Genomic DNA, 21,530 nt, shown 5'->3' with positions numbered 1-21,530 from the left:
TTTGTAAAATTTTACAAATTTGATACCCTGGCAAAGGAGGACCTGGAGTTCTCTCATTCGGTGCTGCAGAGTCATCCGCACTCTCCCGCCCGTTTGGGAGCTTTGGTATAATCCCCATGGTCCTTTCAGGAACCCCAGCATCCACTTAGGACGATAGAGAAAATAAGAATTTACTTACCGATAATTCTATTTCTCGGAGTCCGTAGTGGATGCTGGGCGCCCATCCCAAGTGCGGATTATCTGCAATACTTGTACATAGTTATTGTTAACTAATTCGGGTTATTGTTAAGGAGCCATCTTTAAGAGGCCCTTTCTGTTGTCATACTGTTAACTGGGTTTAGATCACAAGTTGTACGGTGTGATTGGTGTGGCTGGTATGAGTCTTACCCGGGATTCAAAATGCCTCCCTTATTGTGTATGCTCGTCCGGGCACAGTACCTAACTGGAGTCTGGAGGAGGGTCATGGGGGGAGGAGCCAGTGCACACCACCTGACCTAGTAAAGCTTTACTTTTTTGTGCCCTGTCTCCTGCGGAGCCGCTATTCCCCATGGTCCTTTCAGGAACCCCAGCATCCACTACGGACTCCGAGAAATAGAATTATCGGTAAGTAAATTCTTATTTTATCTACTATAAAATATATAAGTAGACAATATCGTTCAGGTTCTTCAGTTGTCTTTTCTGAAGGTCCACTTTCTACTGCGCTTAGCTCCCTCCCCGGACCTTCTGTCACTGTCACTACGGCTTATTTGGAACAGTCATTGTAGATCATTGTGTTAAAATCAGTTCGCATATAACATCCTAGCATGAGCGTGGTTATGTATAAAGATACTAGAAATGCCTTGATTGCATATACAGTGCATCAGGAAAGTATTCACAGCGCTTCACTTTTTCCACACTTTGTTATGTTACAACCTTATTCCAAACTGGAATAAATTCATTTTCTCTTACGTCCTAGAGGATGCTGGGGACTCCGTAAGGACCATGGGGTATAGACGGGCTCCGCAGGAGACATGGGCACTCCAAAGACTTCAGAATGGGTGTGCACTGGCTCCTCCCTCTATACCCCTCCTCCAGACCTCAGTTAGATCCTGTGCCCAGAGGAGACTGGATGCACTGCAGGGGAGCTCTACTGAGTTTCTCTGAAAAAATAAGAATTTACTTACCGATAATTCTATTTCTCGGAGTCCGTAGTGGATGCTGGGGTTCCTGAAAGGACCATGGGGAATAGCGGCTCCGCAGGAGACAGGGCACAAAAAGTAAAGCTTTAGGATCAGGTGGTGTGCACTGGCTCCTCCCCCTATGACCCTCCTCCAAGCCTCAGTTAGGTACTGTGCCCGGACGAGCGTACACAATAAGGAAGGATTTATGAATCCCGGGTAAGACTCATACCAGCCACACCAATCACACTGTACAACCTGTGATCTGAACCCAGTTAACAGTATGATAACAGCGGAGCCTCTGAAAGGATGGCTCACAACAATAATAACCCGATTTTTGTAACTATGTACAAGTAATGCAGATAATCCGCACTTGGGATGGGCGCCCAGCATCCACTACGGACTCCGAGAAATAGAATTATCGGTAAGTAAATTCTTATTTTCTCTATCGTCCTAGTGGATGCTGGGGTTCCTGAAAGGACCATGGGGATTATACCAAAGCTCCCAAACGGGCGGGAGAGTGCGGATGACTCTGCAGCACCGAATGAGAGAACTCCAGGTCCTCCTTAGCCAGGGTATCAAATTTGTAGGATTTTACAAACGTGTTTGCCCCTGACTAAATAGCCGCTCGGCAAAGTTGTAAAGCCGAGACCCCTCGGGCAGCCGCCCAAGATGAGCCCACCTTCCTTGTGGAATGGGCATTTACATATTTTGGCTGTGGCAGGCCTGCCACAGAATGTGCAAGCTGAATTGTATTACACATCCAACTAGCAAAAGTCTGCTTAAAAGCAAGAGCACCCAGTTTGTTGGGTGCATACAGGATAACAGCAAGTCAGTTTTCCTGACTCCAGCCGTCCTGGAACCTATATTTTCAGGGCCCTGACCACATCTAGCAACTTGGAGTCCTCCAAGTCCCTAGTAGGCGCAAGACACCACAATAAGCTGGTTCAGGTGAAACACTGACACCACCTTAGGGAGAGAACTGGGGACGAGTCCGCAGCTCTGCCCTGTCCGAATGGACAAACAGATATGGGCTTTTTTGAGAAAAAAACCACCAATTTGACACTCGCCTGGTCCAGGCCAGGTCCAAGAGCATGTTCACTTTTCATGTGAGATGCTTCAAATCCACAGATTTGACTGGTTTTAAACCAATGTGTTTTGAGGAATCCCAGAACTACGTTGAGATCCCACAGTGCCACTGGAGGCACAAAAGGGGGTTGTATATGCAATACTCCCTTGACAAACTTCTGGACTTCAGGAACTGAAGCCAATTCTTTCTGGAAGAAAAATCGACAGGGCCGAAATTTGAACCTTAATGGACCCCAATTTGAGGCCCATAGACACTCCTGTTTGCAAGAAATGCAGGAATCGACCAAGTTGAAATTTCTTCGTGGGGCCTTCCTGGCCTCACACCACGCAACATATTTTCGCCACATGTGGTGATAATGTTGTGCGGTCACCTCCTTTCTGGCTTTGACCAGGGTAGGAATGACCTCTTCCTGAATGCCTTTTCCCTTAGGATCCGGCGTTCCACCGCCATGCCGTCAAACGCAGCTGCGGTAAGTCTTGGAACAGACACGGTACTTGCTGAAACAAGTCCCTTCTTAGCGGCAGAGGCCATAAGTCCTCTGTGAGCATCTCTTGAAGTTCCGGGTACCAAGTCCTACTTGGCCAATCCGGAGCCATGAGTATAGTTCTTACTCCTCTACGTCTTATAATTCTCAGTACCTTAGGTATGAAAAGCAGAGGATGGAACACATACACCGACTGGTACACCCACGGTGTTACCAGAACGTCCACAGCTATTGCCTGAGGGTCTCTTAACCTGGCGCAATACCTGTCCCGTTTTTTGTTCAGACGGGACGCCATCATGTCCACCTTTGGTAATTCCCAACGGTTTACAATTATGTGGAAAACTTCCCCATGAAGTTCCCACTCTGCCGGGTGGAGGTCGTGCCTACTGAGGAAGTCTGCTTCCCAGTTTCCATTCCCGGAATGAAACACTGCTGACAGTGCTATCACATGATTTTCCGCCCAGCGAAAAGTCCTTGCAGTTTTTGCCACTGCCCTCCTGCTTCTTGTGCCGCCCTGTCTATTTACGTGGGCGACTGCCGTGATGTTTTATCCCACTGGATCAATACCGGCTGACCTTGAAGCAGAGGTCTTGCTAAGCTTAGAGCATTATAAATTTACCCTTAGCTATATTTATGTGGAGAAAAATCTCCAGACTTGATCACACTCCCTGGAAATTTTTTCCTTGTGTGACTGTTCCCCAGCCTCTCGGGCTGGCCTCCGTGGTCACCAACATCCAAAACTGAATGCCGAATCTGCGGCCCTCTAGAAGATGAGCACTCTGTAACCACCACAGGAGAGACACCCTTGTCCTTGGATATAGGGTTATCCGCTGATGCATCTGAAGATGCGATCCGGACCATTTGTCCAGCAGATCCCACTGAAAAGTTCTTGCATGAAATCTGCCGACTGGAATTGCTTCGAAGGAAGTCACCATTTTTTTACCATGGCCCTTGTGCAATGATGCACTGATTTTAGGAGGTTCCTGACTAGCTCGGATAACTCCCTGGCTTTCTCTTCCGGGAGAAACACCTTTTTCTGGACTGTGTCCAGAATCATCCCTAAGCACAGGAGACTTGTTGTCGGGATCAGCTGCGATTTTGGAATATTTAGAATCCACCCCTGCTGTTGTAACAGTATCCGAGATAGTGCTACTCCGACCTCCAACTGTTCCCTGGACTTTGCCCTTATCAGGAGATCGTCCAAGTAAGGGATAATTAAGACGCCTTTTCTTCGAAGAAGAACCATCATTTCGGCCATTACCTTGGTAAAGACCCGGGGTGCCGTAGACAATCCAAACGGCAGCGTCTGAAACTGATAGTGACAGTTCTGTACCACGAACCTGAGGTACCCTTAGTGATAAGGGCAAATTTGGGACATGGAGGTAAGCATCCCTGATGTCTCGGGACACCAGATAGTCCCCTTCTTCCCGGTTCGTTATCACTGCTCTGAGTGACTCCATCTTGATTTGAACCTTTGTAAGTGTTCAAATTTTTTTAGATTTAGAATAGGTCTCACCTAACCTTCTGGCTTCAGTACCACAATATAGTGTGGAATAATACCCCTTTTCTTGTTGTAGGAGGGGTAATTTAATTATCACCTGCTGGGAATACAGCTCGTGAATTTTTTCCCATACTGCCTCCTTGTCGGAAGGAGACCTTGGTAAAGCAGACTTCAGGAGCCTGCGCAGGGGAAACGTCTCGACATTCCAAACTGTACCCCTGGGATACTACTTGTAGGATCCAGGGGTCCTGTACGGTCTCAGCGTCATGCTGAGAGCTTGTCAGAAGCGGTGGAACGCTTCTGTTCCTGGGAATGGGCTGCCTGCTGCAGTCTTCTTCCCTTTCCTCTATCCCTGGGCAGATATGATCTTATAGGGACAAAAGGACTGAGGCTGAAAAGACGGTGTCTTTTTCTGCAGAGATGTGACTTAGGGTAAAAACGGTGGATTTTCCAGCAGTTGCCGTGGCCACCAGGTCCGATGGACCGACCCCAAATAACTCCTCTTCCTTTATACGGCAATACACCTTTGTGCCGTTTGGAATCTGCATCACCTGACCACTGTCGTGTCCATAAACATCTTCTGGCAGATATGGACATCGCACTTACTCTTGATGCCAGAGTGCAAATATCCCTCTGTGCATCTCGCATATATAGAAATACATCCTTTAAATGCTCTATATTTTTAGTCAGGGAATCCGACCAAGCCACCCCAGCTCTGCACATCCAGGCTGAGGCGATCGCTGGTCGCAGTATAACACCAGTATGTGTGTATATACTTTTTATGATATTTTTCCAGCCTCCTGTCAGCTGGCTCCTTGAGGACGGCCCTATCTATAGACGGTACCGCCACTTGTTCTGATAAGCGTGTGAGCGCCTTATCCACCCTAAGGGGTGTTTCCCAACGCGCCCTAACTTCTGGCGGGAAAGGGTATACCGCCCATATTTTCTATCGGGGGGAACCCACGCATCATCACACACTTCATTTAATTTATCTGATTCAGGAAAAACTACGGTAGTTTTTTCACATCCCACATAATACCCTCTTTTGTGGTACTTGTAGTATCAGAAATATGTAACACCTCCTTCATTGCCCTTAACGTGTGGCCCTAATAAGGAATACGTTTGTTTATTCACCGTCGACACTGGATTCAGTGTCCCTGTCTGTGTCTGTGTCGACCGACTAAAGTAAACGGGCGTTTTAAAACCCCTGACGGTGTTTTTGAGACGTCTGGACCGGTACTAATTGTTTGTCGGCCGTCTCATGTCGTCAACCGACCTTGGCGCGTGTTGACATTATCACGTAATTCCCTAAATAAGCCATCCATTCCGGTGTCGACTCCCTAGAGAGTGACATCACCATTACAGGCAATTGCTCCGCCTCCTCACCAACATCGTCCTCATACATGTCGACACACACGTACCGACACACAGCACACACACAGGGAATGCTCTGATAGAGGACAGGACCCACTAGCCCTTTGGAGAGACAGAGGGAGAGTTTGCCAGCACACACCAAAAACGCTATAATTATATAGGGACAACCTTATATAAGTGTTTTCCCTTATAGCATCTTTTTTATATATTTCTAACGCCAAATTAGTGCCCCCCCTCTCTGTTTTAACCCTGTTTCTGTAGTGCAGTGCAGGGGAGAGCCTGGGAGCCTTCCCTCCAGCCTTTCTGTGAGGGAAAATGGCGCTGTGTGCTGAGGAGATAGGCCCCGCCCCTTTTTCGGCGGCCTCGTCTCCCGCTCTTAACGGATTCTGGCAGGGGTTAAATATCTCCATATAGCCCCCGGAGGCTATATGTGAGGTATTTTTAGCCAAAAAAGGTTTTCATTTGCCTCCCAGGGCGCCCCCCTCCCAGCGCCCTGCACCCTCAGTGACTGCCGTGTGAAGTGTGCTGAGAGGAAATGGCGCACAGCTGCAGTGCTGTGCGCTACCTTAAGAAGACTGAGGAGTCTTCATGCCGCCGATTCTGGACCTCTTCTCGTTTCAGCATCTGCAAGGGGGCCGGCGGCGAGGCTCCGGTGACCATCCAGGCTGTACCTGTGATCGTCCCTCTGGAGCTAATGTCCAGTAGCCAAGAAGCCAATCCATCCTGCACGCAGGTGAGTTCACTTCTTCTCCCCTAAGTCCCTCGTTGCAGTGATCCTGTTGCCAGCAGGACTCACTGTAAAATAAAAAACCTAAGCTAAACTTTTCTAAGCAGCTCTTTAGGAGAGCCACCTAGATTGCACCCTTCTCGGCCGGGCACAAAAATCTAACTGAGGCTTGGAGGAGGGTCATAGGGGGAGGAGCCAGTGCACACCACCTGATCCTAAAGCTTTACTTTTTGTGCCCTGTCTCCTGCGGAGCCGCTATTCCCCATGGTCCTTTCAGGAACCCCAGCATCCACTAGGACGATAGAGAAAGGCTTTTGTTAGGTTTTTTATTTTCAGGGAGCACTGCTGGCAACAGGCTCCCTGCATCGTGGGACTGAGGGGAGAGAAGCAGACCTACTTAAATGATAGGCTCTGCTTCTTAGGCTACTGGACACCATTAGCTCCAGAGGGTCGGAACGCAGGTCTCACCCTCGCCATTCGTCCCGGAGCCGCGCCTCACAGAGCCGGAAGATAGAAGCCGGGGGAGTATTAAGAAGATAAGAAGACTTCAAAGGCGGCAGAAGACTTCAGATCTTCACTGAGGTAACGCGCAGGGGTAACGCTGTGCGCCATTGCTCCCACACATACACACACAGCGGGCACTGTAAGGGTGCACGGCCCAGGGGGGGGGGCGCCCTGGGCAGCAATATTAACCTCAAGGGACACTGGCTAATAGATTAGATACTGCGGAGGCGGTATATTAAAAAAAACCCGCCAGTATAAATAATTTGAGCGGGACCGAAGCCCGCCGGTGAGGGGGCGGAGGTTGATCCTCCAGCACTAACCAGCGCCATTTTCTCCACAGCACGCTGCAGAGAAGCTGGCTCCCCGGACTCTCCCCTGCTGAACACGGTTAGAGAGGGCAAAAAAGAGGGGGGGGGCACATTTAATTGGCGCAGTGAGTGTAATTGTATATATTTATATAAAAGCGCTGTACTAACTGGGATTTTATTCCAGTGTCCGGTGGCGCTGGGTGTGTGCTGGCATACTCTCTCTCTGTCTCTCCAAAGGGCCTTATTGGGGGACTGTCTCCATTTAGATATATCCCTGAGTATGTGGGGGTGTCGCTACGTGTGTGTCGGCATGTCTGAAGCGGAAGGCTCATCTAAGGAGGAGGTGGAGCAGATGATTGTGGTGTCTCCGTCGGCAACGCCGACATATGATTGGTTGGATATGTGGAATGTTTTAAATGCAAATGTGTCTTTCTTACATAAGAGATTGGACAAAGCAGAGTCCAGGGATAAAACGGTGTCAATCCATGGCTTTGGCTGTATCACAGGGCCCTTCAGGGTCTCATAAATGTCCCCTGTCCCAAGTAGCAGACACTGATCCCGACACGGATTCTGACTCCAGTGTCGACTACGATGATGCGAGGTTACACCCAAGGGTGGCCAAAAGTATTAATTATATGATTATTGCAATAAAAGATGTTTTGCATATCACAGATGACCCCTCTGTCCCTGACACGAGGGTCTGCATGTTTAAAGAAAAGAAACCTGAGGTAACCTTTCCCCCATCTCATGAGCTGACTGAGTTATTTGAAAAAGCTTGGGAAACTCCAGACAAGAAACTGCAGATTCCCAAGAGAATTCTTATGGCGTATCCTTTCCCTGCACAGGACAGGTTACGGTGGGAATCCTCGCCCAAGGTGGACAAGGCTTTAACGCGCTTGTCCAAAAAGGTGGCGCTACTGTCTCCAGACACGGCGGCCCTCAAGGATCCTGCTGATCGCAGACAGGAGACTACCTTGAAATCAATTTATACACATACGGGTGCCTTGCTCAGACCGGCAATAGCGTCGTCTTGGGTTTGTAGCGCAGTAGCAGCTTGGTCGGATAACTTGTCAGCTGACATTGATACCCTAGATAGGGATACCATTCTATTGACCTTAGGTCACATTAAAGACGCAGTCTTATATATGAGAGACGCTCAGAGAGACCTTGGGTTGCTAGGTTCGAGAGCCAATGCCATGGCGATTTCTGCTAGGCGAGCCCTGTGGATCCGCCAATGGACGGGTGATGCTGACTCAAAGAGGCATATGGAAGTTTTGCCTTACAAGGGTGAGGTTTTATTTGGGGAAGGTCTCGCGGACCTGGTTTCCGCGGGTAAATCTACTTTTTTACCTTATGTTCCCCCACAGCAAAAGAAAACCCCACAATATCAGATGCAGTCCTTTCGGTCGCATAAGTCCAGAAGAGGTCGGGGCTCTTCCTTCCTCGCCAGAGGTAAGGGTAGAGGGAAAAGAATGCCTGCTACGGCTAGTTCCCAGGAGCAGAAATCCTCCCCGGCTTCTACTAAATCCACCGCATGACGCTGGGGCTCCACTGAGGGAGTCCGCCCCGGTGGGGGCACGTCTTCGACTCTTCAGCCACGTCTGGGTTCAATCAGACGTGGACCATTTGGCGATGGAAATTGTATCCCAAGGATACAAGCTGGAATTCGAAGAGGTGCCTCTGCGCCGATTTTTCAAATCAGCTTTACCGGCGTCTCCCCCAGAGAGGGAGATAGTTTTAACTGCAATTCAAAAGCTGTATCAACAGCAAGTGATTGTCAAGGTTCCCCTAGATCAGCAGGGGAAGGGGTACTATTCAACCCTGTTTGTGGTTCCAAAACCAGATGGCTCAGTCATTCTAAATCTAAAATCCCTAAACCTGTACGTGAAAAAGTTCAAATTCAAGATGGAATCGCTCCGGGCGGTTATCTCCAGCCTGGAAGGGGGGGATTTTATGGTGTCACTAGACATAAAGGATGCATACCTTCATGTCTCCATATATCCTCCTCATCAGGCGTACCTGAGATTCGCTGTACAGGACTGTCATTACCAGTTTCAGACGTTGCCGTTTGGGCTTTCCATGGCCACAAGGATTTTCACCAAGGTAATGGCGGAAATGATGGTGCTCCTGCGCAGGCAGGAAGTCACAATTATCCCGTACTTGGACTATCTCCTGATAAAAGCGAGATCGAGAGATCAGTTGCTGAAAAGCGTGTCGCTCTCCCTGAGAGTGCTGCAGCAACATGGCTGGATTCTAAATCTACCAAAGTCGCAGTTGGTTCCAACGACTCGGCTATCTTTCTTAGGCATGATTCTGGACACGGAAGAAAAGAGGGTTTTTCTCCCGATGGAAAAAGCACAGGAACACCAGAACATGGTCAGAGACCGGTTTAGACCGAAAAGGGTGTCGGTCCATCAATGCACTCGTGTACTGGGAAAAATGATGGCGACCTACGAAGCCATCCCCTTCGACAGATTTCATGCGAGGACATTTCAGTGGGACCTTATGGACAAGTGGTCCGGGTCCTATCTTCAAATTCATCAGAAATTACCTTCTAGAGGGTCGCAGGTTCGGCATTCAAGACTGGGTTCTGGTGACCACGGACACGAGCCTCCGAGGATGGGGAGCAGTCACACAAGGAAGACATTTTCAGGGAATATGGTCAAGCCAGGAGGCTTGTCTACACATCAACGTGCTGGAATTAAGGGCCATATACAACGGCCTATGACAAGCGGAGAATCTTCTTCGCGATCTACCGGTTCTGATTCAATCAGACAACGTCACAGCTGTGGCTCATGTAAACCGCCAAGGCGGGACAAGGAGCAGAGTGGCAATGGCGGAAGCCACAAGGATTCTGCGCTGGGCGGAAAATCACGTTAGCGCTCTGTCAGCAGTCTTCATTCCGGGAGTGGACAACTGGGAAGCAGACTTCCTCAGCAGACACGATCTCCATCCAGGAGAGTGGGGACTTCATCAAGAAGTTTTTGCAGAGATAACAAGTCTTTGGGGACTTCCTCAAATAGACATGATGGCGTCACGCCTCAACAAGAAGCTTCGGAGGTATTGTGCCAGGTCAAGGGACCCTCAGGCAGTAGCGGTAGACGCCCTGGTGACACCATGGGTCTTTCAGTCGGTCTATGTATTCCCTCCTCTTCCTCTCATCTCCAAAATATTGAGAATCATAAGAAGAAAATGTATGCAGACAATACTCGTTGTTCCAGATTGGCCTCGAAGGGCCTGGTATTCAGATCTTCAGGAGATGCTCACAGAAGATCCATGGCCTCTTTCTCTCAGGGAGGACCTGTTGCAGCAGGGGCCCTGCGTGTTCCAAGACTTACCGCGGTTACGTTTGACGGCATGGCGGTTGAACACTGAATCCTAGCTGGGAAAGGTATTCAAGAGGAAGTCATCCCTACTATGATAAAGGCTAGGAAGGAGGTGACGGCAAAACATTATCACCGTATCTGGAGGAAGTATGTTTCTTGGTGTGAGACCAAGAATGCTCCTACGAAAGATTTCCACCTGGGCCGTTTTCTCCACTTTCTACAGACAGGAGTGGATATGGGCCTGAAGTTAGGCTCCATTAAGGTACAGATTTCGGCCCTATCTATATTCTTTCAGAAGGAATTGGCTTCTCTCCCAGAAGTCCAGACTTTTGTAAAGGGAGTGCTGCACATCCAGCCTCCTTTTGTGCCCCAAGTGGCACCATGGGACCTTAACGTGGTGTTGCAGTTCCTTAAGTCACACTGGTTTGAACCTCTTCAAACAGTTGAGTTGAAATTTCTCACTTGGAAAGTGGTCATGTTGTTGGCCTTGGCATCTGCGAGGCGGGTGTCCGAATTGGCGGCTTTGTCTCACAAAATCCCCTACCTGATTTTCCATGTGGATAGAGCAGAGTTGAGGACTCGTCCTCAATTTCTGCCTAAGGTGGTTTCATTGTTTCATATGAACCAACCTATTGTGGTGCCTGTGGCTACGGGGGACTTGAAGGATTCCAAGTCTCTTGATGTAGTCAGGGCCTTAAAAGTTTATGTAGCCAGGATGGCTCGAGTTAGGAAAACAGAGGCACTGTTTGTCCTGTATGCTGCCAACAAGATTGGCGCCCCTGCTTCTAAGCAGACTATTGCCCGCTGGATCAGTAACACGATTCAGCAGGCTCATTCTACGGCTGGATTGCCGGTACCTAATTCGGTAAAGGCCCATTCCACTAGGAAGGTGGGCTCTTCTTGGGCGGCTGCCCGAGGTGTCTCGGCATTGCAACTTTGCAGAGGGGCTACTTGGTCGGGTTCAAACACTTTTGCTAAATTCTACAAGTTTGATACCCTGGCTGAGGAGGACCTCCTGTTTGCTCAATCGGTGCTGCAGAGTTATCCGCACTCTCCCGCCCGGTCTGGAGCTTTGGTATGACCCCCATGGTCCTTACGGAGTCCCCAGCATCCTCTAGGACGTAAGAGAAAATAAGATTTTAAACCTACCGGTAAATCTTTTTCTCCTAGTCCGTAGAGGATGCTGGGCGCCCGTCCCAGTGCGGACTAAATTCTGCAAGATTTGTATATAGTTATTGCTTACATAAGGGTTATGTTACAGTTTTGATCAGTCTCGGACTGATGCTGTGTTGTTTCATACTGTTAACTGGTTCGTATATCCCAGGTTATACGGTGTGGATGGTGTGGGCTGGTATGTATCTTGCCCTTAGATTAACAAAAATCCTTTCCTCGTACTGTCCGTCTCCTCTGGGCACAGTTCTCTAACTGAGGTCTGGAGGAGGGGCATAGAGGGAGGAGCCAGTGCACACCCATTCTAAAGTCTTTAGAGTGCCCATGTCTCCTGCGGAGCCCGTCTATACCCCATGGTCCTTACGGAGTCCCCAGCATCCTCTACGGACTAGGAGAAAAAGATTTACCGGTAGGTTTAAAATCGTATTTTTTCCCTCCAAATTCTACACACAATACCCCATAATGACAATGTAAAAAAAGTCTTTTTGAGATTTTTGCTAATTTATTAAAAATAAAAAACTAAGAAATCACACGTAAGTATTCACAGCCTTTGCCTTTGAGCTCAGGTGCATCCTGTTTCCACTGATCATCCTTGAGATGTTTCTACAGCTTAATTGGAGTCCACCCGTGGTAAATTCAGTTGATTGGACATGATTTGGAAAGGTACACACCTGTCTATAGGCGATCGCTGGGGGGGAAGGGGCGGGCCGGCGGTGTTCGGCCGCCGTTTAGGGTGAGCGTTCCGAACCGTCCGGGGGGGGGGGGGGGGGGGGCGGGGGGCGGACCGTGGTGGCTGTGAACCTCACAGCGACGAGTAGCTCCCTGCCAGTGCGCAAGAGCTGTGCTGCCTGGGAGTTACTCTTCAAGTACAAAAGCATCGCCGCTGTGCAATGCTTTTGTGCGGGGGGGGGGGCTAGCCCTGTGCTGGGTCTCCCCCCGCATGTCTGTGTGACTGATGGTAGATGTGCTAAATTTAGCACATCTACGATCAGGTCTGAATTCTGCCCATTGTCCATAACCCATTCTGTTACCACTCTGCATTTGCGATATACTGCAAAACGAGAGACGTTTCCCCCACCATCCACCAGATGTCAGTATAGTGACGTTATTGTGCTAGAGCTGATGCATTAGCAGATACGAATGTGTACTGTATATTAGTATTTACACTGCCTGTATATAACGCTTATCTTACGCTGAACCCAAGTGATGTATACCTCTTCTTATTGAGAGAACAAAGATGCTTTACTTGTGCTGTCACTGGATGACGTTGAGTGGAGAGATAACAAAGGGATTATATTGGGGCAGATATATGACAGAGAAGTCTTATCTAACAGAGCAAAGACTGAGCGTTTACATGAGATGTATGGCTAACACTGCTGCCAGTGTAATGGGAAGACCTGCGGAGGAGATGATGGTGGTCATTCCAAGTTGAACGCTAGCTGCATTCGTTCGCTGTGCAGCGATGAGGCAAAAGAAGGCACTTATGCATGTGCGGCGCAATGCGCACACACGGTGTACTATTACAACGAACGATGTAGCTTCACACGGGGTTTAGCGAAGCTTTTCAGTTGCACTGCTGGCTGCAGAGTGATTGATATGAAGTGGGCGTTTCTGGGTGTCAACTGACCGTTTTCAGGGAGTGTTGAAAAAAACGCAGGCGTGCCAGGGAAAACGCAGGCGTGGCTGGGCGAACACTGGGCGGGTGTGTGACATCAAACCAGGAACTGAATAGTCTGAAGTCATCGCAAGCGCTGAGTAGGTTTTGAGCTACTCTGAAACTGCACAAAAAAACTTTGTAGCCGCTCTGCGATCCGTTCGGTCACACTTCTGCTAAGCTAAAATACACTCCCAGTGGGCGGCGGCATAACGTTTGCACGGCTGCTAAAAACTGCTAGCGAGCGATCAACTCGGAATGACCACCGATATTCTATAGCTACTTACTTGTGATTACATTAGGTAACTACTATGGAGTTAGCCTGCCTGTAAGAGAGGACTCACTATTACCATTTTATTAATTTCCTAAAGGGTCCATTCCTTATCACCCAGGCTGTGGCCCGTGCTGTTGTAGCCACTGGAAGGAATGGAGGCTCCATCATCAATATTGGGAGTATTGTTGGAAAGGTGAGCGAGAACAAGAATTATCTTACAGTAAAGTCATTGGAAGCTGCTAGAATTACTAAGAATATATTTTTAGAAGCAATGTAAACTTGTCCGACAATGTTGGGGAATAACCACATTGGTGAGAAACAGGGAAGAGAAAGACGGTGGTAGGAAAAGAGCCAGAGCTCCAGCAAGGGGCTGGTGAGAAACGGGGAAGAGAAGGACGGTGGTAGGAAAAGAGCCAGAGCTCCAGCAAGGGGCTGGTGAGAAACAAGGAAGAGAAGGACGGTGGTAGGAAAAGAGCCAGAGCTCCAGCAAGGGGCTGGTGAGAAACAGGGAAGAGAAGGACGGTGGTAGGAAAAGAGCCATAGCTCCAGCAAGGGGCTGGTGAGAAACAGGGAAGAGAAGAACGGTGGTAGGAAAAGAGCCAGAGCTCCAGCAAGGGGCTGGTGAGAAACAGGGAAGAGAAGGACGGTGGTAGGAAAAGAGCCAGAGCTCCAGCAAGGGGCTGGTGAGAAACAGGGAAGAGAAGGACGGTGGTAGGAAAAGAGCCAGAGCTCCAGCAAGGGGCTGGTGAGAAATAGGGAAGAGAAGGACGGTGGTAGGAAAAGAGCCAGAGCTCCAGCAAGGGGCATTATGGGAGCAGAAGCTAGGGATGTGTTAGGGTAAGACACACATGAACATCAGCAATGTTATTAGAGACAATACATCGGTGGGCTTTGCCTTTATTAACATCAGCGTTTAAAAAACAGCCGGCAAATCCGCAGAAAACCTGGAACCAATTTCATTACCCACCGAGTGTAAGAAACCGCCTGACAAAGGTGTCAGCAGGTATACGGCAGATAATGTATACAAACTATCCAGTCACTGTTTGTTATTACAGGTGGGCAATCTTGGCCAGGCAAACTACGCGGCATCTAAAGCAGGAGTGGAAGGTCTAACCAAGACGGCGGCCAAAGAACTGGCAAAGTGAGTGAGATCCTTGTTACCGCCATTAACCTTGAATCACAGCTAGAAATACACAATATACTCAGTGGACACTTTATTATGTACAGCAGAGTTTCCCCAGCTCCTTGAGCACAGGTGCATACCTCCCAACATGACCCTCTCCAGGAGGGACACAATGCTCTGCTCCTGGACTTCCCTCTTAATGTTTGAAACCGGCACCTGTTTTGAACACATTAATGGATAAGAAAGGTGTTTTACCACAGGTGACGGAAATCACAAATTAAAAAAGGGAAGTCCAGAAGCAGAGCATTCTGTCCCTCCTGGAGAGGGTCATGTTGGGAGGTATGCAGGTGACTTAATTAGTAGATCAGTCAATATGATTTAACCATCTGGTCGCAAGCATGGATATTGTTAAAACCTGGACTGTAATGAGAGAGGGCCTAATTCAGACCTGATCACACGTCTGTGAATTTGCAGAGGTTTGTGATCGGATAGTCACCGCCCAGGCAAAGTGAATGACCGCCCAGTGGAAGTCTGCGTACGTCGTGCGAAAAGCTTTGCAAACTCCGGTCAGCTGCAAATCCGTTCACAACTCACTCACCATCTAATGATTTTTCCAGTCTGTGCGTAGCCCAGGACCTACTCCTACAGTGCAATACAAACAGGCTGATCGGGGCCGGAGCTGACGTCACACACCCTTCCTGATAACGCTTGGAAACGCCTGTGTTTTCTGCTGCAGGGTACACTGGGCTCCACAAGGATTGGACAGTGGGGTGTAGAGTAGGATCTTGATCCGAGGCACCAACAGGCTCAAAGCTTTGACTGTTCCCAGAATGCACAGCGCCGCCTCCTATATCACCCCGCCTCCCTGCACAGAAGCTCAGTTTTGTAGTTGGTGCTGCAGTAAGCAGGCACATAACAGAGGGGCTGCTCCAGGCAGCCCTAAGAAGAGCTTTTTATGAAGAAAAAGTGAAGACTTCAAGGGCAGCAGTGGTGTGTAAATGTCAGAGACATTCACTGCTGCAGCTCCAGCTCTCCCCAGCGGCGCTGTACACTCCCGAGCCCTGGTTACCGGGTAACTACAGCAGGAGGCTCCGGTTTTCTTCACGTCAGGCACACACGACGGGGGCTCTCCGGGATTGCGTGGCCGTGGTGAGTGGGTCCCGCTTGCGGGACCCGGTCTTTATCGCAATCCGGCGCGGTCAGTGGGAGGCGGGCCACGCGCGCTGGCGGTGGACACTGTGGCAGTACGGGCGATTCCACTAGATCACCAGGGCATGGGCGCAGGTCAGGTTTGCTCTCTAAACCGGTTTTAGAAAGCCCACAGTACCCGGTGGTTTTGCCAGCAAGGGGATAAGGCTTAGACCTGAAGCCCCTCCCCCAGCCCCAGGGCGCCATTTCCCGCAAATGTTCCCGCCCTGGAGCTGCATATCTGTCTTTCCCTCACTCCCTGTCAGTGTCTGCAGCGCCATTATCCCTCAGCTCACTGTTCCTGGGACTGCTTGGGCAAATCCTCCTATGTAAAGCCACCTGGTTGTCAGTGCTGTGACTTTACATGACACTTAAGTATTCTACCTGCCTTTTAGACAGTGTTAGTTAAGTCAGGGTTTTCTAGTACAATTACCCTGTGATATACATCCAGTTCTTACTGTGCAGTGTTATATCTATTGACTATATAGCTATTGTAACACTGTAGGGGTGCAAGGCGCCTTTTCCTGGGGAATATGGCCGCACGCAGCAGCTGAGGAACAACACAAGTCCAGTTTCTGGTACAACTGACCCCGGCCAGTTTTATTGAAACAGAAAATAAAACAAACCCCAAAATAAAAATACCTTGCCTGTCCGGCACTAATGGGCCCTACACACTGGCCGATATTTTGAAAGATATGAACGATCTCGTTCATAAATGAACGAGATCTCGTTCATATCTTTCAGTGTGGAGACTTAAGCGATGAACGATGCGCGTCCCCGCGCTCGTTCATCGCTGGTCTCCTGTCGGCTGTGCATGCAGGCCAATATGGACGATCTCGTCCATATTTGCCTGCACGTCTATGGAGCCGGGTGACGGGGGGAGTGAAGAAGCTTCACTCCCCCCGTCACTGCCCCCCCCGCCGCCGGGTCGCTCGTCGGCCGTATCGGCCGTCGGGCACCTCGGCCAGTGAGTAGGGCCCATAACTAAACATAAGATATTCCTAACTGTCACTAAACAAAACACAGAGTTCTTCAGTACATACTGTATAGCTTACTTGCATCAGAAAGCGTGTCTCTCACACACAGATCCTGCAGCCTTCCCAGGCAGTCTGCTCTTACTAATCAGGTTAGAAGCACTATAACACTCTTACACAGCTGAAACCCTGATTAGCCCTCTGTGAGGCCAAAGACCCGAACTGGGCCCAATGTCTAGAACTCGCCTTATCTCTCTCTCAGAGCCTTTACCCAGCTTTTACAGCAAACTGAAAAGGTTCAGACAAAACAAAAGCATTTTTCCTAGAAGTTAACATTTTCTAAAACATGTAAGACAAGAACCTGGGACAAATATACCTGCCCTCAAACACTATCCCAGTGTTCTTGTCACATATCCCCCTCCCCTGTTTCGACCTAGGGGCCGGAACACTTGTAGCCCCCAAACAGAAGATGCGGGACAATGCATCTGCGTTGGCCAATTGTGTTCCCGGTCTATGTTCAACAGTAAACTTAAAATCCTGCAACGCTAGAAACCATCTAGTTACCCGAGCATTCTTGCCTCTATTTACATACATCCATTTTAAAGGGGCATGATCCGTCACTAGTCTGAATTGTCTACCCAAGAGGTAATATCTCAAGGTATCTAGTGCCCACTTAATGGCCAAAGCCTCCTTTTCCACAATGGCATACCTTTTTTCATGCTCATTGAGTTTCCTACTCAAATAAATGATAGGGTGTTCGTCCCCATCTCTGGTTTGGGACAGCACAGCACCTATCCCCACCTCTGAGGCATCTGTCTGTACCACAAATTCTTTTGAAAAATCTGGTGTTATCAACACCGGTTGTGAACACAAAGCCACTTTTAACGCTTGGAACGCCTTTTCTGCATCAGGGTTCCATTTCACCACATTTGACTGCTTCCCTTTGGTAAGGTCTGACAATGGCACCGCTGTGGTCGCAAAATTGGGAATAAACCGTCTATAGTACCCAGTAATTCCCAAAAAAGCCCTTACCTGTTTTTTATTCACTGGACGAGGCCAGTTTTGAATAGCATCAACTTTATTCAATTGGGGCCTAATCAGACCTCTGCCTATGGTGAAGCCCAAGTATTTGACCTCCTCCATTGCGAGGCAGCACTTCTTTGGGTTAGCAGTTAACCCTGCCTCTCTGATTGAGTCCAGTACTGCTTGTACTTTAACCAAATGGGACCCCCAGTCTTTACTGTGAATTACCACATCATCCAAATAGGCAGCTGCATATTTTCTATGGGGCCTCAAAATTTTATCCATCGCCCGTTGAAAGGTTGCTGGAGCCCCATGCAACCCAAAGGGTAACATCTTATACTGGTACAGCCCCTCCGGAACCGAAAAGGCTGTTTTTTCTTTGGCGCTATCAGATAAAGGTATTTGCCAGTAACCTTTGGTCAGGTCCAATGTGGTGAGAAACCTGGCTGTTCCCAGCCTTTCTACAAGGTCATCCACACGGGGCATGGGGTATGCGTCAAACTTGGACACCTCATTTAACTTACGAAAGTCATTACAGAAGCGTATGCTACCGTCGGGCTTCGGGATGAGCACTATGGGACTGGACCACTCACTGTTAGACTCCTCTATGACTCCAAGTTCTAACATGGTTTTAACTTCTTTAGAAATAGCTTCTCGCTGAGCTTCAGGAATCCTATATGGCTTTAAATGAACCCTGACCCCTGGTTCTGTGACAATGTCATGTTTTATTATGGTCGTTCGGCCAGGCAGCTCTGAAAATACCTCCCTATTTTGGATGAGAAATTCTTTAACCTGATTGTTCTGATCAGCTGATAATGTCTCTGACACCTTCACTGCGGGAAGCAACCGGGGTGAAGACACCGAAGGGCAAGGCTCCGCTGACAGAGACAACCTATCTTTCCAGGGTTTGATTAAGTTAACATGGTAGATCTGTTCGGGTTTTCTCTTTCCCGGCTGGTATACTTTGTAATTAACCTCATTCACTTTTTCCCTAATCTCAAATGGACCCTGCCATTTAGCTAGGAATTTGCTTTCCACAGTGGGTACCAAAACAAGAACTCTATCTCCAGGAGCAAATTCCCGTATCTTGGCACTCCGGTTATAGACCCTCTGTTGAGCACTTTGGGCCTGTTCCATGTGCTCTCTGACAACAGGTACCACGGCTGCAATCCTATCCTGCATTTGTGTTACATGCTCAATAACGCTTCTATAAGGAGTGGGCTGTCCTTCCCACGTCTCTTTGGCAATATCCAACAGCCCTCTGGGGTGTCTACCATACAACAAATCAAATGGAGAAAACCCTGTAGAGGACTGAGGAACTTCTCTGATGGCCATTAACAAGTAGGGCAACAAACAATCCCAGTTTTTCCCATCTCTCTCAACAACCTTTTTTAACATACTTTTTAATGTTTTATTAAACCTTTCCACCAACCCGTCAGTTTGGGGATGGTAGATGGACGTCCTGAGGTGAGTGACCTTAAATAACTTGCACAATTCTTTCATGATCCTTGACATAAATGGAGTACCTTGGTCAGTCAAAATTTCTTTTGGTATTCCCACTCTACTAAATACCTGCACCAGCTCCCTAGCTATCGCCTTGGTTGTGATAGTGCGTAAAGGGACAGCCTCAGGATATCGAGTGGCATAGTCCATAATTACCAGGATATACTGATGGCCCCGAGCAGACTTTAACAAGGGCCCCACGAGATCCATGGCTATTCTGTCAAACGGGACCTCTATAATAGGCATGGGAACTAGTGGGCTCCTGAAATGGGGTCTAGGGGCATGATACTGGCATTCAGGACAGGAAGAACAATATTCAGACACTTCTTTATAAACCCCTGGCCAAAAGAACCTTTGTAAAACTCTTTCAGTGGTTTTTTCTGCCCCTAAATGTCCTGCGGTAACGTGACTATGAGCTAAATCTAGTACCGTTCTCCGATAAGGCTGGGGAACTATCAACTGTTCCACCACATCCTCACCCCTTTTGACAATGTGGTACAAGAGCTCATTACAGATGGCCATGTGGGGATACGTAACCCTGTCACCTGGTACCACAGGTTCCCCATTAACAATCTTAACATTCTCTCTAGCCTTTATTAAGGTAGGATCCTTTAACTGTTCAGACGCAAACAGATCCTTCTTTACCTCCAGGTCAGGCACGCTTTCAGTTCTAACTACTATGTCTCTGTTCCCAGCAAGAGGGTCCTCACTGGACTCCCCATCTGTCACTTCCCCAGCCAAACTAGCAAAAGGCAAAGGGCCAGAAAGTTCCGAAGACCCACGTACATCCATAAAATCACCGGTATTATCAACTGGCTTTTTACTTCTCACATCTGTAGATAACCGTGATTCCCACAGTTTCCAAAAATGAGGAAAATCCCTCCCTATTATGGCCTCATGCACCAAGGTAGGGACCAGTCCCACTTTAACTATTGCTGACCCACAACAAGTTTCTATATTCACCTCAGCAGTGGCATAATGTTGGGTATCCCCATGTATGCAAGTTACCCCAATAGGTATTTGCTGGACCTTTAAGGGGTTCACTAACCCAGCTTTCACGAGGGTAACTAAACTTCCTGAATCTAGCAAGGCCTCTACCCGGTTACCCTCTAAGAACACATCACACATTTGTTTTTCCAGCTCAGGTGAAGGTACCACAGTACAGGCTAACCTAGCAAAGAAAGACATTCTGCGACATTCAAAGGCAGCATCACATTGCATGGGTTCTTGCGTGACTGGGCAATTGGCAATAACATGACCTGGCATACCACACCTAAAACATTTAATCACACGATTATCAACCCGTTTGGGCAGCATAGACCGTTCTAGCCCCATTGGCCTGTTTCCAGGGCCAGTGTTTACAGTCTCTCCAGCCTTGCGTTCTCTTAACCGCCCAGCAACGTTTTCCCACGGAACAGTCTTACCAGTCTTTACTGAAGGGCGCTGTCGAGGATCTATGGGTTGCTGGGTGGTCATCAGTAGTTCCTCTGCTGCCAAATACCTCTCTACCATGTCCACTAATTGGTCAGCAGTACCCGGGTTTCCATGGCTCACCCACTTGCGCAGGACCATGGGCAAAGATCTCAAGTAGCGGTCCATGACGACTCTTTCCACCATCTGGGGACCAGTTAATGTCTCTGGCTGTAGCCATTTTTTTGTTAGCTGAATAAGGTCGTGCATCTGGGAGCGCGGAGGCTTCTCCATGGCGTACAGCCAACGGTGCACCCGTTGTGCTCGTACTGACAGCGTGACTCCCAGGCGGGTCAGGATCTCAGTCTTTAGTTTATCATAGTCCCGAGCCTCAGCAGGGCTTAAATCAAAGTAAGCTTTTTGGGGCTCACCTGACAGGAAAGGTGCCAGCAGACTGGCCCACTGTGCTTTCGGCCAGTTCTCACGCTCGGCAGTCCTTTCAAACGTGGTCAGATAGGCCTCCACATCATCAGCCTCTGTCATTTTCTGCAGGAAGTGACTGGCCCGTATAGAACTAGAGCTGGTTGGAGCACTGACGGCCACATCTCCAACCCGAGCTGCAAGTCTCTGCACCACTTCTGCTAAGGCCTCTCTATCCTGACGCTGTTGCCTGTAAAGTTCATCAACAACTGCCTGCTGTTGTCTCTTATTTTCCTCCATTGCCACCTGCTGCTGTCTGT

The 21,530-nt window shown here is 48.8% G+C and overlaps 1 protein-coding gene across 1 annotated transcript in view; it reads left to right on the top strand.

Annotated features, from left to right (window-relative positions):
* Nucleotides 1–21,530, top strand: part of HSD17B8 (hydroxysteroid 17-beta dehydrogenase 8) — a 57,172-nt gene that overhangs the window by 14,868 nt on the left and 20,774 nt on the right. The window contains exons 4-5 of the mRNA XM_063935750.1: nt 13,667–13,762; nt 14,625–14,710. Of these exons, the coding sequence (XP_063791820.1) occupies nt 13,667–13,762; nt 14,625–14,710 (182 nt within the window). The remainder of the gene's footprint in view (nt 1–13,666; nt 13,763–14,624; nt 14,711–21,530) is intronic.

The sequence above is a fragment of the Pseudophryne corroboree genome, chromosome 8 (genome assembly GCF_028390025.1).
Source record: "Pseudophryne corroboree isolate aPseCor3 chromosome 8, aPseCor3.hap2, whole genome shotgun sequence".
Taxonomy (NCBI): domain Eukaryota; kingdom Metazoa; phylum Chordata; class Amphibia; order Anura; family Myobatrachidae; genus Pseudophryne; species Pseudophryne corroboree.
This window is presented reverse-complemented; position numbering and strand designations above follow the sequence as displayed.